The following is an 18,469-nucleotide window of genomic DNA, read 5'->3' as shown; positions in this document are numbered from 1 at the left end:
AGGAATGACCCCTTGCTGCCAGGACCAAGAGAAGAACTAGTTTAATCTGTTTAACGCTGAACAATATAGTTGCCAAAGCACTGGAGGAAGCTAACTGAAAAGAGTATTTGTAGAAACAATATAAATTGAAATACATACATGCTTATGTAGTGATTAGCTACCCCACTGCTGCTATAAACAAACAAGCTAACTGGTTATAACCCAGCCATACCCTCCGAAGTCTCTCCTTCGCTCAGCCTACTCCTGCCCTCCAAACCAAGTTACTGACAAGTATGACCTGGTGTAGTGACTGCATGGGTTCAAGACCATCTGAGGCCAAGTGACTACAGTATGGGACAAAAAGGGAAATTCAAGGTCCTCTCAGCTCTGCAGGAATGACACAGTCCTTTCTTTAGCTCACACAAAACCAACTGCCATTTCTCCATGTTTGCTCACATGTCCTGCTTCTCCTGTCACTGCTCCTCTTCTATTCACCAAATCTGTGTGCTCTAGCAAGTCTCCTTGCTGCTGCTCTTACCCCAGAGATAATTAATTTCTACCAGCAGGCAAGCCAGTGATGAAAGGGACCACTTCGGAACAAATCCATGGATACATATATGGTTTTATTTTGTGATAGCTGGGCCTGAAGACCATCCCATTGGCCTGTAGCTAGCGCTGAAGATCATCTTTCAGATGCTCTTGAACTGAGGAATTGTTCTGCTGTAAGCTGTTAGGGTGGGAGCATCCAGGTAAAACCGAAAGCTTTATGTTAGATGTAGGAACTTCTATCCATATTCGGCAAAAGGCTAACTCTCTGTTGGTAGTCCTTGCCCTTCATCTCTTCAAATCAGAAGAGCTCCCTTCTTTTAACTTCCAGCTTCCATATTTTATTTATATTCCATTCTTGACATCTCTTTCATAATCATTTCCTTATAAACATTTCCTCAGATACACCTTCTCCCCCACTTCCTCCTGTTTTATTTTCCCTACCTTATGCTTAACATATTTAATGACGTATGGGAAGTAGAACTAACTGACACATCCCAGGAGCTGTTGCTTTTAATTTCTGGAAGATGCTTCTTCCCAAACTTTACATTTGATCCTTAGATTAGTATTAATCTAGATATTTACCCTAGATTAGTATTAATGGTTTTGCACCACAAATAGTATTAATACTATTAATATTAGTATAATTATACTATTAATAGTATTGCACTACAAGTTCATGTCCAGCTCACATGCAGTTTCCTATTACAAATCAGTCTACCTCAAAACTGTTGGTTACTGATGGGAAGAAGTGGAGAGGTGTCCATGTAATGTAATCTGTTCCCCTAGTTGTGTCATTTCACTTTATTTGCAGTTAATCTCATCTAACAATAAACTGACTCTTCTGATACCTTCAGGCCCTTTGCAAGGTGTATTTTACACTGTTTTTTCAAGCTTATCTTACAGCAGACACAATCATTTCTCATACATTGTTTTCTTTTAGAAAATAAATAAATTATTAACAAGTTATATTTGTTGTTCACACTGTAATAATCTTTGGTGGAATTCAGTGCAAGGATCTGAATAAAATATTCAAACCATACACAACAGCTATATTTAGGAATAAGCCATAGTAATAAAGATATCCTGACTTACTGTAAGAGTCACACTGATCGTGACTCACTGATACGTCTTCTCTACATTGCTAATGAAATTATTAAGTAACAAGGGCCCCAATACTTACCTTTCACAGTGATAACCTATTGCTCTTCACTGGAATTTGCCAGTGATGGATTTCTAATTCATTCCCTCATATGAGTGCGTCAGAAATGCACTACATCTTGAAATAGTAATTTCTCTGTATAGCATTTTTCATAGAGGCTGTATTCCAAAATATTTTAGAGTTACATAATCCATTTGCAAGCACAAGAGGGAAAAAATAAAGAAGAAGAAAAAAGAGCGAGACAAACAGATACAGACCCTGGAGACAATCACCCTGAAAACACATGATGAGTCAACTAAGTGAAGAGATGTGAGACGGTTAGTCTGCAGCTACAGAAGAAAACACCATTTCACTGACGTCACAGATGTAGAGTGAAGTGGCTCAGAGAGGGACAGCATAATCAAAGCAGGACGATTACAGCAAAGCAAAAACTCAAGATCTTTTAGGTGGGCTACATCAGGTCATTAATAAGCTTTAAGCTTAAGAAAGGCCCCTTCTAACTCAGATCCTAAGTGAGCTTTAAATTTACTTGAATAGAACCATATAGAACTATTTTCAGAAACTGATCGCCTACAACATGACGTATGGACTTATATACACAGTATGTCCATTTGCTTACTAAAGACGTAAATATACCAAAAGGAAGCTACAGATTTTATAAAGTACAAATTTTAATAAAAACTTAGCATTTTCTAATCTTTCACCTCTTGCTAGTCTCTCAAAATTCTGCTTGCTAAGGATAGCTAATTCCTGGGTCATTATTACTTTTCATATGATCTTACACTGAAATTATTGCTTATGATATTGCTAGAACAGTTTCCAACTTTCATTATAATCTCCCTTTTGAGTCTGCCAGATAAGGCCCTTTTCAGCTGAAACCTTCCCATTCTTAGCCTAAAGCCAGCAACAATTTTTGGAACAGTGGAACAAGCAAGTTCAGGTGTGTTCAAAACAATCTTTAAAGATTGTTTAAAGTAGTAACATACTCTTTCCAAATAATTTGACTCAAGAATGGGGAAAAGTGAATAAACTCATTTCGTTCTTATGTGGTTTATTCTGTAGGTTAAAATGAGATTCAAGGAAGTTCCAGCTCATGTAATGCATTTCAAAGCATACCTGCTTAATGATTTTTCAGCTGTGGCTACCCTGATGGGGCCTGCTTTCAGCGTGATTTAGGTCGAGCCACAGAAGAGCGAGGGTCACCTTTTGGTGCTCTGCAATTGGAGCTATTTAATGCCTGAGTTCCCAGTCCTATCAAAACTCTGAAGTCTGAATTCAGAGTTTAACCCGCCTAAGCTTTGGGTCAGCCTCATTCAGAAGGCAGGTTTCACAAAGGAGGTGTGTAGGTGCTGGCTGGTCAGACCAGCGACAGAAAGACAGGAGCTCAGATGTAGCAAGGGAGGGTATAATTGAGGACACACCGATTCCATTAGGCTGAGTTACCTGGCCTTACACACAGTAAAGAAACAATCCAGAAAACACAATAAAAACATAATGGTTCTAAATAATTCCAAGAAAATGTCTTGGAAATAATTCCAAGAAAATAATTCCAAGTGTGTTTTTAAAGTCTGTACTACACAAGAATGCTTTAGCCTTTACTTTCTCAGGGCATGTTTAAAATCTGAATACAAACTCATCCCGACCTGATGATGCACAGCCTGACAGTTTCAGTGGCACACAAGACCTATGGGAAGCCACTGCAGTGAAAATGAGACCAGAACTGCCCAGGACGTGTATCACTGAAGGACATCTGCTAGCCTAAGAGTACTCTGTTGACTTGTAAATGAAATTTGGGTCTGTTCCCTTGGGTAAAAAAAGCAGCTTACAGCAAGTGGAAATTTTGACACAAATTCCTAAGGATCACCCCCACCCACCACTCTGCAATACAGTCGAACTTAGATATTTATCTGTCGCCTTCAGCGGACACAGCACAAGTTGCTGATGTGAACTGCTCGCTTGATGATCGTTTTTCCCTTCTCTCTAAATTAAGATGGTGCACTATAGCTCACCTGTAACTTCTGGGTCAGAGAATCCCTCTGTGCCTGGAGCTCTCTGGCATTGTCGATTTCTTGTTTCAATCCTTCTATTTCCTAAGGAAGAAGAAACAACCTTGCTAGTGACAGGTTATTGGGTTTGGCCTCAGTACAGGTAAGCTGGCTACTGCTTCTCCTCCTGAGCAAGCCATTGCAATGACACCAAAACTGGTAGTTGACTCCTGCCCGTCACAGCACACAAAATCTAAGCCCTGCTCTCAATTCTCCTGAATCACAGTCCCAAACCAGCAATTCCATTGCAAATAAACCACAATACAGATAAGCATTTTCTTTTATAAAAGTCCAAGTCTTCCTCTCCCATGCAAGAGATCTGAAATATTTTTTTCCTGGAAAATTAGGGGTCCTTGTAATTAGAGAAACAATTGTATACTTTAAATTCTATTAGAATCTATCCTTCTCCATTTTTTCAAGAGAAAAATCCAATTTTCATCTGTGAGCTTCTTATTATGTCACTAGCGGCAGGACTGAGCATCAAAAAAATTGGCTGCTTTCACCATTGATTTCTGTAAAAAGAGAGTCTAAAAGAAATGGTATCTTTAATTTAGCAAGAAAAAAGTAATAAATTATAAAAATAACAAATATGTATAAAATAATGAACAGGAGAGAAACCTTTTCTTAGCTTACTTTCAGAAGACAGGAATGAAAATACTTAATGAACCTAAAAGGTATCAAATTTAAAACTATGAAGTGCTTTTCCCCGGAAGGGCATATTCACCTCCCAGAACTCCTTTCAGAAAGATCTCTTCGCAGCCATCAGCTCAGCATAATTCAAAAGTGCACGGGCACCAAAATGGGAAACATTACCAACCTGAGGCTAATCTCTTAAGTATGAGGGAGTTTGGAAAAGGCTTTGTTCTGTTTTGGGAGAATATTCTGTAACTACTGTGCCTCTCCCATATCCTCCTCTGAAACACCTAACTACTGCCCTGCTGGAAGCACGACCTTGCGAGACGCACTGCCCCTCCAAACACGCACACGAGTGCCCACTGCATCTGTCCCGGAGCGCTCAGGGGATCCGGTCTCACACGTGGCAAATAAAACTTCATGCACAGCTCCTTCCACCTCCTTTCTCCCATCCATAAAGGATGACTCTCGCTCATTCTGCAGCACAAATCTGCTTTCCTCTAGCACCTGTGCCAGTGCAGGTGGTACTCCAATTCGTTTTATTTCCTTGCTGCTGGTCCAGCCCAAGGCAGATGGCACAATAAGTATCAGCGCATTTCAGGCCGGAGGGTTGGCATGCATTTAAGGAAAGGGCTGGTCTTAGGGATCATAAAAGTCACGTGTATTAACATAGCCTGAAAAACAGATTGGGCTGAAAAATACATTGATCTAGTACTTTTTCCAAACCACACTCTCCAGAAAAAGGAAAGCGTGCTTACGACAGCTTCCCTTCTTGGTGAATTTGGACTGCATCAGTGTGATGACTGCTCTGTGGAAACCACTTATGACTGACTTTTGTGAACGGAGACGCCCGGTAAAAGCAAACAGGAAACCATGCTACTTCTTTCTGTTGTTCAGATACCCAGCTCCGTATTGGACTGATGTAATTATATATACAGGAAAATATTCATCATTTCAAAGAAGCTGAAAAAAAATTTTGTTCGTACTATCTACAGGAAATAATATTAATCAGCCATCACAAGCTCAATATTGGAAGCCTTTAGAAATGATGTAACAGAAAAACCAAGAATAAATGTTAGCAAATACCTCTTCCTTTTTCTTCAGCGTAGACTCTAACTCCTGTATTGTCTGGTTTAATTCTGTTTTATGTGTGTGGACTGCATTGGCTTGACTGCTCACACACTCTAGTTCAGTCACCTGTTAAAATAAGTAGAAGTAACACATACAGAATAAATTTCAACACATTCAAGGTACTATGACTTCTTTGCATCAATAGCTGCCTTGGAAACATACCCTCAGTTCTGGGTGACTTATGCTGATTAAAATGGTGAAGGTGTTCTTATGAAATTAGCATAAAATTCCTTAAAAAATTGTTTAGCATAAAATGGTTGCTATGACTTCTTGGAAACACTAAATTTAATATGTTGCAGGCTGAAAAGAAGATTAATTAGAAGTTATGCTTATTAATTACTGAAAATTTTATGAAAGAAGCTGAATTATCATCTTAGAAACAGTAATGGTTAGATGATTAAACACAGACCTGTCTGTGTAACTAACCTGTCCTTCTGACATGTTTTAATATTGCACCATCTTAATCAACTAAGCCACAACGCTCACCCAATTCCTAGCAAGCCAATTAACATTTCACAGTCTCAATTTCTGACTTGGCATAGCAGTGTTACAGCAGACACTCAGCCACCAATGTACAGCTGCCAACTTTTTACTTCCTCTAGTTTCGGATCTCATCTCTCAGTCACAAAGCCAACAGCTAATGGCACAATTTGGATTTGCACAGTTCCTCTTTATTAGCGGACAGCAAACACTCTCCATCTGCCCTTGGACAAGTTAAGATACCTGGCAGTAGTATGCCCTTTTTATTTTATTTTTTCATCAAAGAGATGTTAATATCCTACCATTCACAAGTAAACAGTTGTAAAAAATAGCTTCTGCACTGAAGAAGTAAAATCCATGCAGCTAGAGACTATGCAGGAAAGTCTTTGTTCATGTACCTCTCAAATTACAGATCAAAATATTTGAGAAGTCTCACACTGCATGTCTGTGTGGATGTGTGCACTAACCCCCTTTTGTTTAATAACAAATGGTTAAAATATTAAAATTACTATTTAAAACCTAGTAACTCTTTTTTTTTTTTCCCCCCAGTAAATATGGGCCTGTCAATCTTAGTATACGGTCATAAACAGAGCCATACCATCTACCTACAGTAATGAACAAATCTGGCCTAAAAACTCCTTTGAACAAAGTGCTACCCAATTCTGCAACAAAAACCTTTAGGTGTCCATTTGACTTTCTTGCAGAAGTAGCCCTTAGACAGAGAGCAGGCATGCTGCAGGAAAATTCTAGTTCTTAGATAAAAGAGCATCTTGAGGAATCAAGGTTGATGTCCTCCAACAACAATGTAGTCTAGGCAGTGAAGCCACTGTGACACCAGTAATTTCAGACTCTGAACTATTTGTAGGCTCAAAAGGTAGATACGGAGTGCAGAGAGAAGTCAAAGGAAAGCCAACATGAAATACAATAAAATAAAATAAAAAAAATGCCTATCAGCTTCTCCTTTCTGAGTCACAGGGCACGAACTTCTCCCCTGTAACAGCCACGATGAGTCTGGTTTCTTCTACTGGAAAACTGTGATTAGACATTTTTGCACATCAGACTTATAAAGGGAGAGGACTGAGATTATAGCAAATTCTTGGGAGGGGTAAGGGGAATGAGAGATGAGGATACAGCTTGGTAACACAACACCCCACACCCCACCCCAAAGAACTCTCTTATTTGCTGGAATTGTTCCAAAAGAAATACCAGTGCTAATGGCAAAAAGTAATAGCAGTTTGCTCAGTTTTATCTGCTATTGAGCATTGCAACTGAAGTCTTAGATAATTTTCTCAATTTGGTTCAATTACACAAAAATACATCTATTGAGACTCCTTGTGATGGCAACCAACTGTGACCATTACAGTATTCACCACTACAATGACACAAGCACAAACAAGCAGAATCGGAACACACCAACCAGGATAAACCTATGCCTACACTGTGTCTGAACTAACATCTAGATACAGCAAGAATCACAGAGGTACAGAGTAATTTAGGCTGGAAGGGGACCCTGGTGGTCATCTGGTTGAGGCCCTCTGCTCAAAACAGGGCCAATCTTGAAGTCACATTTGGTTGCTGAGGCCCTTGATTGGTCAAGAACCCTTCATTATCTAGCAGAGCTGCCAGTTGTAGGCAGAGTCCTGTGTTTCTGACATTGAGGGTTTATGCAGAGTGCTACCTCATTCCCAAGTTTTGCTGGAACTCTCAAACTCATTCACCTTGCCCACCTTCACCCCTTCTGATGCTTTAACTTTTTAAACATTTCCAAGCTTTTCTGCTGAACTGGGTCTTGAATTGGTGGTGGAAGCCTCTACAAACCCAGGGCTAGGGTTGTTAGGGGAACCCAGGCTCAGACCCTCTCCCACTCATTGTGAAAGACCACAACTTTCTATGGTAACCTCCAAAGTATATCTCCAAAGCTGTTGTGCTCAACAATACCCACTGGCTCTTATCAATCACTAGCACAGTGAATACTCTTCTACACAAAGTGTAAGAGCCTCAACTGGAGAGACGGAAGAAAACCCAGTCCCAAACCAACTCTGTCCTAGAACATAGTGCCTTGGAAGCAAGTGCTGGTACACGCAGTGAGGACGCATGTGTTGGCACAAGCCTGGAACACAAGGAGGCTGGTGGATTCACCTGCGGTGGATGAAATATCACTGCCCTGGGCTGTGTGTATTGTCGCTGGCTGAAAACACCTCCTGCAACAGTCCCACCAGCTGCATGGCTCACCTGAACGCTCCCCTGGATGCCCTGGTCCGTACTAACTCAAGACACTTACTGAAATTGCTTAAGCAAACGCAGCTAATTTTGCTTGAGCAGATCAAGGAGTGTCCTCACAAACCTTGCCAACAGAGGCAACTGCTGTCAGCAGGGCAATTAATTACCAACACTAAAGGGGTCTGTGATGTCTTACTCTGGTGCAGCTTTTCACTGGGCAAACATCCATCTCTTACTGCTTATGCAAGGAAAAAATGCATTGTTCAACTGTTTTGTTTACTGTTTGTCAAAAAATCATTAAGTTGGAAAAAAAGAACAAATTAAATTAAAAAAAAGGGTTTATTTTAATTGCAGTCTTTAAATGCCCATTCCTACAGAGAACTGAGAAGATGTCAAATATCTTCATGATGTTATCTTCTTGAATGTACCTATAAAAAAGAAAATCATATTGTGACCCTTTCAAAAAAATCTGTAGAGTAAGATGGGCTGGAAAATGATGAGATATAAAGAATATGCAACTGCAAACACAAGTAACAAAAGATACAGCTCTAGGCAAAAATCTGGATAGCACTTACTTGCTCTATTTTCTTGTTTCAAATCGAATTCATTTTTCTCATGACCAGTGGTCCAAAAATCATTAAAAATAACTGTTTATGCATTATGCACAGAAGGGGACATAAAAGGAAGGTAAAATGCTTTATTCTGACCCTCCCATGTGAGATTTTCAGAGCCATCTCCTCATTCAGTGTTTCATGTCTAAGAGCAAGGCTCAATCAGTCATTCAAGCCTTTGCACAGCAACACTGAGCAGTGTACCTGTGATTAAGACTCGTTTCCAGTACAGAATTCAGACTGAAAGAACAGTCTTTGAACAATAACTGATTAAACAAGGTTCTTCTATTGTGCTACCGTAAGACTGCACTGACTTGCATATCTGAAAAAAGTCAATACCGTGGCTTCGCATTTGAGACTAAAAAGGAAAAAGGTCATGTATTTAGCTTCTGCTTCTTTATTTTTGCGTTTACCAGCCAGGTAATGATTCCGCGTAGGGGAAAGAAATTCTGAAAGGGCTTTTTAGTGACTACTTAATGAGCTAACTCTTCTAGGATATGGCTGTCATTATACTTAACTGCGTACTTCAGTGAGAAATACATCAGCGGAAATAAGACAGCAAGGCAGAGACGAGACCTTCTCAGCAGAAGCCATCCTAGAGTTTCCTGGAAATTTTGATCTAGGGTCAACAGCCTACAGACAGAGGAGGATGTCGGGTAGAAGTTTTCATTGTAGCAGGCAGCTGGCACAGACTGGGCTGCTGGGAAGACTGGAGGAGTGAGGCTTTGGGCCATGTAACACAATTAGGAAGAACAGCCTTGATGTGAGCTTAAGACAACGACTACCTAAAGCTTCGGAAGACTGTAGAATCTTTCGAAGAAACAAACCAAATCAAACCGCAAAGAAACCAGGAGAGGAGATTGCATCAAATCCCAATGCAGACAACTACTTCACAAGAAAAGACTTCAGTCAGACAGAGGCAAGGAAGTGGGAATGACAGAAATATTTCAAGCGGTCACCTTCCCTGAGCAATTATTGACCGAGTGAATCTGTGCTATGTTTGCTGCAGGTTGAGTCATTTTTTCAAACCACTTTCTTGAGATAAATTTGTATGCCTCTGATCTCAAACAACAATAGTTTTTATTCAGGATCTTAAATTCAGTACTAACAGATCACGAAATTCCTTCTAAACTTCATACAGAAATTACTTCAACTGCTATGGAAATGCAAAGAAAGACAGATTAGAACATATTTTAATTGTAGCTGTAGCCCATTTTATGCACCTAACACTGTTAGCTTGTTTCCTACAGGTATTTTTATCCCTTCTGTTTATTGTGGAATGCAATATCCAAGGTCTACTAGCCCAGGCTACAGTGCAGAAAAGGTAGAACGCTCACATGCAAGACTGATTTTAAGTATTAATGATGTATTTTTAGCTGTTTCAGTTACATCCCTAAATGGATCATAACTGTGACTGTGATAATATTATTCCATCAATAATTCAAGATGAACCTCCTACTAAGAAGAAAGAGCCCTTTGCTATCCACAAGGAGAAGAGAAATGGTGTTGCATGGCTCAGCAAAACTAGGAATAACTGCACAAAGTTTCACATAATTTATGTAGAAGAAGCTTCTCAGATCTTCATGGTGGACAGTAAGATGCAAGAGAGCATGCGAACAAGCTGATCTTAAAAATAATTCCAGTATAGCTTTCAAGAATAAAAAACTCTGGAAAGATTCTTGGTGCTAAGAAGTGTGAAAATGCAGAAAACAAGGAAAATTCCTTTTCAAGGTTGCTGCTGAAAGAACAGAAAGCACACCATGGTATTATTCATATACATCACTTCTGACAGCAAATTAATTATTGTAGTTTTCCAAGATCTACCCATAGATAAAATGATAACCTGGGGGCAGGGGGGAGCTTTTTGCATTACCAACAATATATTACTTTTTTCAACAGAGAAAACAATTAAAGATTTTGCTGAAAAGGACACATTTTTCTCTGTGGGCACTGATGCCTCAGGCCACAAAAATACCAAAATGTTTTCCACAGTTATTCATTTTTACAGAGATGAAAGAGGAATAATCCATCATCTGCTTGAATTTTGTGAAGAAAGTAATGAAACCCCAGTAGGAATATTTGAAAATATAAGAAGTTTACTAAAATCGATGCTTTGAGCTTCAGCCATGCATTATTATTTGCAACTGATAATGCTAACACTAACTTCAGGGGACATCTCTTTCTCTGCAACCTAATTAGCAAATAATTTTTCCAGCTATCTGGCCAGCTTACGAAATAGAAACACAGTACAGAAATGTCATCCATTAATCCTGAGGATTTAAATCCAGTAATTTCTTCATTCTCCAACAGAGTTTTGGAATTATAGGATATATTTCATTCTACAAAGCCTTGACTACATAAAAACTTTGTGGCGTGCTTCCACAAAGTACGCTTTTTACAACTTTCAGACAAATAGGTCTTAGCACTTTTCTCAGGTGTTTTAGGAAGATGAAGATGGGGATGAGGGACACTTCAGTGAAATTTATTTTTTTCTTTCTTTCCCAGAATGACAGTAGTTTGGTTGGTGATTTCGTTTTTTTTTAAAAAAATATAATCTTGTATATGACACATTCAGTGAAAGTGAATTCCCAGGAAAAAGATGTAATTAAATAGTCCTGGGTCCTAAATGCAAATCTACTCTAAAAGCAAATTAAGGAAAACAGAAAAAGATAGAAAGAACTTGCCTTAGTTCACCGTACATTAAAAAAAGCTGAATTCACATTTTGATTTCAGGAAACAAAACTACCATAGCATCATTCACCTGCTGTGTGAAAAGAGATTGTCTCTTTACTAAACTGTAACTATTAACTAATGGTTGAATCTTGATAATGGCTAGATATGGATAATTTGTAGTAGGAATCACACACAGAAAGGGAGCTGAGAGTATGTGCTGGATTTCAGAAACCCTGTCCCAGGAAATCCTCTGATAGTCTAATGTCAAGAGTGACAACACGTACCATTTCAAAAATCATATGGAACACACGACAGCTGAAATCGATATTGCAGGAGCAAAAATGTACATCTGAGAAAAAAATACATATCCCCTGAAACAAAATGCTCCCATTTTTCCTTTGGTACCCACTAATGCCATGCAAAGAAGGAGGTCAGCCTCTGCAATGGTTTCTCAACGATTTAAAAAAACATTCCTCTGGATTTCTTTTCATTCGAAACTAGTTCCACTGCAAGAAGGATAACCAACCCTACACAGATAATTACAGCCTGCTCCGAAACATAAATTCTTTTTTATGGCAAGATTGTAATTTCAAAAGTAAATACCAAAGTCACTATATTCCTATACATCTAAAAACTCAGCTATCACTGTTAGAATAACTAGCCTTTCCAGATCTTCTGCATTATAGAAAACCCTAATACTCCCCAGAACATCTCTCTTGAACATTCGGTCAATATTTGAAATTATGACCTCACCAGGGCATGAACTGTCCCATTTTTTTTTTTGCCTTTTCAGGAGTTTCTAGTGCAACAAGAGTTTGCTTCTAATTCCAGATGAGAGGACTGCATACATAAATACAGGGACTTCGTTGTCCATTTTTTGTGCACTCAGAATTAGTCCATCTGCTCACGCATTTCTTTCAAATAAATGCACAGACGAATACTAACACAATGATAATCACACTGCTTTGATTAAATTGCCAAGCTGTCAATATCTACCCTGAAAAATACTCATCTATTTTCAGTATAAACAAACGGTACCAAGCTGCTTATAGCCACATGCTAATTACAATATCTTAAGAAGGAAGTTATACTTGGATAATTTTTTTCTTTAATAAATCCAACCAAATTTATATATAACGTGAGATTGGATTGTTCAGTGGGGGTAGGAGAGGCACAGTCTTAAAGGGAGTATGACAAGAAATAGGCGAAACACATAAAAAAGGTGTGCTGCCCATAAATTCCTGGATCAAAACTCCATTTATAAATTTCTTGTTACCACGCTTTCTGTCACCTTCTTTCATATTTCCACTTTTAGATAATGTCCCTCCCCAGCCACATAAAACCAAACAGTTATTCACAGTAGTCCCACAGTCATGCCAGCAAGAGTTCTCACCAAGTATGAAGGCCACAATATGGGCTCTTATTCAGCAGGCAACTTTATCACATCCGCATGCTCAAAATTGAGCTTTGGTTGTTCAGTTATTCATGCAACTGGTGGAAACATGGTGTTGACTGCTAAAAGTTCTGCAAAGATTTTCTACAGGTAATCTGAGCCGATGGCTTATATAGCATTCCATACTACTTGTGGACTGCTTTTATAGATTGTTTCCTTTAAGTAGTGCAGAAATAGCCCAATAAAATGACCATGGTTTTATTTCTGTATGCGTATGCATCTTCTTAATATCCACTTTAAAATCTCTTTTGAGAGTAGTGAAATCAGGGTCCATTATTTGTCAGGTGGTTTTGATGACTACATAAGATGCCCTCACACTTATTTCATTCATTGAATGAAAGAACCAGAACATAATAGGCTAATTTTATGTTGTTTCCTGGGAAATTCTGGTAAAATAACAAGCTAGAATTCAATAGATTACCACTCTGTTCTTTCAGGAATACCGAAGAGCTTGATGACTTCCCTTCATCTCTTTTTATCTTAGGTTCCTTTTCCTGCAGATGAATGATCTTCAAGGACTGCAGCTCTTATTATTATACACTGGTGTTATTACTCTGTGCTATTGCCCAGTGTCATAGGATGATTTACTTTAGCAGTTAGCATGCAAGAAAAAAATTCATCATTTTCATTTTTTACATGACAAAGACAGAACTTTGGGTTACTTTCCATAATTCATATCACCATTCAATCCTTTCCTTTCTGCAGTATGAGGATTAATGTTAGTAACAATGCTATTCTATTGGTCTGAAATAGCTCACTTCAGGGTTTTTCTTTCTCTTACTGAGCTGTTATAAACTTATGAATCCCTTTCGACTTCAAAAAGCTATGCAAGGCAGGTAGGAGTGCTCCCCAACTGCACTTAAGGGAAATCCTTGTTGTTAAGCTGCTTCCGAGCAGGCTGGAGGAGAGAAGGCTGAGAGCTCCATGTTAAGCTCTTGACTGGGCATCACTTCTTCCCAGAATTATTATCCCATTGTATTTGGGAGGAAAAAATCCATACACTCATTGAGGACACTTCTGAAACATAGAAAGTCTGACTTAATCTCACAATATATGAGAAGAGAGCACAAAATTTTAATTTATTGAGGACTTTGCACTCAGCCACTAGGCATTATTAATGCAGAGAACAAATGGAAAAAGGAAGATAAAGGCCTCAGAGAAAGCAAATAAATGTAGGTTAATATGAAAAACAGAACTGATAGATGAGTAAATCTTACACTTAATCAGAAGTGGCAAATAATAAATGGAATTAATTTTTAAAAATGCAGTCAAAATCAAAGAAAGGGGAATTTTAGCTTTGTTGCTGTATCTTAAAAAGTGTAAACAATGTGATACACAGAAAAACTATTTCAGTCAAATTTGAAAACAATTATAGAAAAAAATGCTGGGCTTAAAATAATTTAAAACAACTTAAAAAGCAAAGTTTGTAAGAAATACTGCACAAAAAATACCCAGTTTGTTATAACAAATGAAAAAAAGAGAAGATAAAAGAATGAGATATAATGTAAAATCAAAGGATATTTATAAATAAAACACGATGAAGTTTGAACTGTGGAAAAAGGTACCAAAAGAAGTCAACTAGTAAGACAGTATTAGCAATATTTTTTTTTAATACAAAGAGGACACTATTTATGTAAATAAGGCTATTTATAAGGCTATTTCTATAAAGAAGAAACTAAAGATGGAAATAATAATGCAAAGTTTACCAATTAATATGCATTACTTCCCCCCACACACCACATTTGACAGAGGATATGAGTCTGCTGTAGCTTGCAGACATGACTCAGGCACCAAAACTTGTATATAAACCTAAAGCACGTAAGAAGTGAATACCACAATTACATTATATATAAACCACATAATGTATTAATAAATTGAACTAAATATAGCAGCTAATGTTGGCAGTACCATTCTTCATTTTGGAGGATGGTCCATTTTATACAGGACTCGGATCTTGTAAGGGAGCATATCCCCCCAATTCATAAGCATCTACAGACATTCTTCTTCTCCAGTGGGCAAGATGCCTTGACATCCAACTTTTCCATATAAAACAACAACTACATTACAACTGAACAGGCAAACTAATTTCCAAATTTGTCTGTTTCTAAAAATCTGGTCTATTCAACATTTCTCATCAAATTTCTTTTGGATCAACCCCCATTTTCCTACTGAGCTGGCAACAGATGTGAGCTGCAGCACAGCAAATTTCAATCAGAAAAGATATTAGGAAACATAATTTGACAAGGGTGGTCAAACATTGGAACAGGCTGCCCAGAGAGCCTGTGGGATCTCCATTTTTTGAGACTTGATTCACAGCCCTGATCCAGCCCTGGAGTTGGATCTAACTTCAAAGCTGGCCTTGCTTTCAGTGGAGAATTGGACCAGATAACCTCCAGAGTTCCCCTCAATGCTAAATTATTCTGTGATTCTGTGAACTAAGGAGAATGTTCATTTAATCTAACTTTAAAAGTACGTCTTATCCCATGGAGAAAGACAAGGACTTACAGAAGCAAATGCAACTCAACATCTTAGTTATTTTTCTTAAGACTGTAACACTTACTCTTCATGCTTTCGTCTCTCCAGGAATTACAAGAAAAAAAGATGACCATCTTAGACTTGATATATAACTTCTACATCATCTTAGATCAGATGGATTCCAGTTTGAGGAACATTTTTTGGATCAACTGCAACTACATGTTTATACTGAACTTAACAGATAAACCTAAGCGAAAGATAACACAATACAGTGACTTAACACTGCTTGCTACCAGGTACCATAACCAACAGTCTCCGGAACTGCTATTTCAACAGTGCATTTTCGATCTCTTTAAGAGAGAAGCATGTGTCTTGCAGTATCTTTTTGAAATGGGGCACTATTTCAATTTGAAAGATCAGTCTCAAGCATGCAGGCTAGAAGTGCTCTTGTATCACACAGTATGGATAACAGATTGAGCTGATTTTCTTTTACATGATCTGCATACTTCCGCTTAGAGAGTTCGACATTACTGAGTCACCCGGGTCTGTATTTTTCTAAAAGCAATTCCAACAGAGGGCACTACTCTTGATGAACTACCCTGTCTTAATTTACAGGCATACTCACAGAGACATAGGCACCGAGCATTCCTATATTCTACATGAAATATCAACAAGCCCCAAGGTCACACATTATGGAAACATTTAATAAAGGCATGTAAAGGGTGATTGGAAAAGCATAGTGTAAATGATCCCATGTTATAAAATTTTGCGTTCCCTCAGAAATACAAAATAATTGCAGGAAAATTGCTGGGCAAAGATTATGAAAAAACATCAGCTATTAATGATGTTTAGTATCTTCATAAGTGATCTGGATGATGGTATCAAGTGTACCCTCATGAAGTTTGCCGATGATGCCAAACTGAGTGGGGAAGTGGACTCTTCGGAAGGGAGAGCCACCCTGCAGGAACATCTGACTAGGCTGGAAGAGTGGGCGAACAAGAACCTTATGAAGTTCAACAAGGACAAGTGTAAGGTCTTGCACCTGGGAAAACATAATCCAGGAGTGCAGCACAGACTGGGATCTACCTGGCTGGGGAGCAGCACTGCAGAAAGGGACCTGGGGGTCCTGGTGGACAACAAGCTCAATATGAGTGAACAGTGTGCTGCTGCGGCACAGAAAGCCAACAGGATGCTGGGCTGCATCAACGAGGGCATCACCAGCAGAGATAAAGAAGTCATTATCCCACTCTACTCAGTGCTTGTCAGGCCACATCTGGAGTACTGTGTTCAGTTTTGGTCCCCGCTATGCCAAAAACATGTGGACAGCCTGGAGAGGGTCCAGAGAAGGACCACAAAGGTAATCAAAGGACTGGGAAGCCTGCCAGATGAGAAAAGGCTGAGACAACTGGCTTTGTTCACCCTTGAGAAAAAAAGGCTTAGGGGAGACCTTATCACCAGGTTCCAATATTTCCCCATGGGAAAAACAAGGGGTAATGGGTACAAGTTACTTCTGGGGAGATTCTGATTGGACACAAGAGGAAAAATTTCCACAATGAGAACAATCAGCCATTGGAATCATCTCCTCAGGGAAGTGGGGGATTCCCCAACACTGGACACTTTTAAGATTCAGCTGGACTAGGTTCTGGGCCATCTTGTTTAGACTCTGCTTTTGCCAAGAAGGGCTGGACCAGATGATCCTTGAGATCCCTTCCAACCTGGTATTCTATGATTCTGTGAATGAATATAGCTACAAAAACTTGGTTGTTACTGCTGTTAACTGTATCATATACAAGCAAGGTGACATGCTAAAAATTCATAGAATCATAGAATGGCTAAGGTTGGAAAGGACCTTGAAGATCATCTAGTTCCAACACCCCTGCCATGGGCAGGGACACCTCCCACTAGACCAGGTTGCTCAAAGCCCCATCCAGCCTGGCCTTGAACATTCCCAGGGATGGAGCTTCCACAACTTCTCTGGGCAACCTGTTCCAAGTGTCTCACCACCCTCACCGTAAAGAATTTCTTCCTAATATCTAGGAAGAAACCCTCTGGTCATCTTCGTGGCCCTCCTCTGGACCAACTCCAACACATCCATATCTCTCCTGTACTGAGGACCCCAGAGCTGGACACAGTACTCCAGGTAGGGTGCCACCAGAGCAGAGCAGAGGGAAAGCATCATCTTCCTCAACATCTGGACCAACTCCAACACATCCATATCTCTCCTGTACTGAGGACCCCAGAGCTGGACACAGTACTCCAGGTAGGGTGCCACCAGAGCAGAGCAGAGGGAAAGCATCATCTTCCTCAACATGCTGACCACACTTCTTTTGATGCGGCCCAGGATACAGTTGGCCTTCTGGGCTGTGAGCGCACATTGCTGGCTTATGTTGAGCTTCAGTGGCACGAAGTCTAGTTGGAGGCCTGTAACCAGTGGTGTCCCCCAGGGGTCAATACTCAGTCCAATTTTGTTTAATATATCATTAATGACCTGGATGAGGGGACAGAGTGTATCCTCAGCAAGTTCGCTGATGATACCAAACTGGGAGGGGTGGCTGACTCTCCAGAGGGCCGTGCTGCCATCCAGCGTGACCTGAACAGTCTGGAGAGCTGGGCAGAGAAGAACACAATGAGGTTCAACAAAAGCAAGTGCAAGGTCCTGCACCTGGGGAGGAAGAATGTTAGGCACCAGTATAGGTTAGGGGTGGACCTGCTGGGAAGTAGCTCTGAGGAGAAGGATCTGGGGGTCCTGGTAGACAGGAAATTATCCATGAGCCAGCAATGTGCCCTTGTCACCAAAAAGGCCAATGGAATCCTGGGCTGCATAGGGAAGCGTGTGACCAGTAGGTCGAGGGAGGTCATTCTCCCCCTGTATTCGGCACTGGTAAGGCCACAACTGGAATACTGTGTCCAGTTTTGGGCTCCCCAGTTCGGGAGGGACAGGGAACTGCTGGAGTGAGTCCAACGAAGGGCAACCAAGATGATTGAGGGATTGGAGCGTCTCCCTTATGAGGAAAGGCTGAGAGAGCTGGGACTCTTTAGCCTGGAGAAGAGAAGGCTGAGG

The 18,469-nt window shown here is 39.8% G+C and overlaps 1 protein-coding gene across 1 annotated transcript in view; it reads right to left on the bottom strand.

Annotated features, from left to right (window-relative positions):
• HOMER1 (homer homolog 1 (Drosophila)) overlaps nt 1-18,469 on the bottom strand; it is a 106,372-nt gene that overhangs the window by 2,846 nt on the left and 85,057 nt on the right. Inside the window, exons 7-8 of the mRNA XM_009884293.1 lie at nt 5,452-5,562; nt 3,697-3,777 (exon numbers count right to left, since the gene is read on the bottom strand). Of these exons, the coding sequence (XP_009882595.1) occupies nt 3,697-3,777; nt 5,452-5,562 (192 nt within the window). The remainder of the gene's footprint in view (nt 1-3,696; nt 3,778-5,451; nt 5,563-18,469) is intronic.

The sequence above is a fragment of the Charadrius vociferus genome, unplaced genomic scaffold (assembly GCF_000708025.1).
Source record: "Charadrius vociferus isolate BGI_N301 unplaced genomic scaffold, ASM70802v2 scaffold183, whole genome shotgun sequence".
NCBI lineage: Eukaryota > Metazoa > Chordata > Aves > Charadriiformes > Charadriidae > Charadrius > Charadrius vociferus.
Note: the sequence above shows the minus strand (reverse complement) of the source record. Positions and strands in the feature narration are given on the sequence as shown.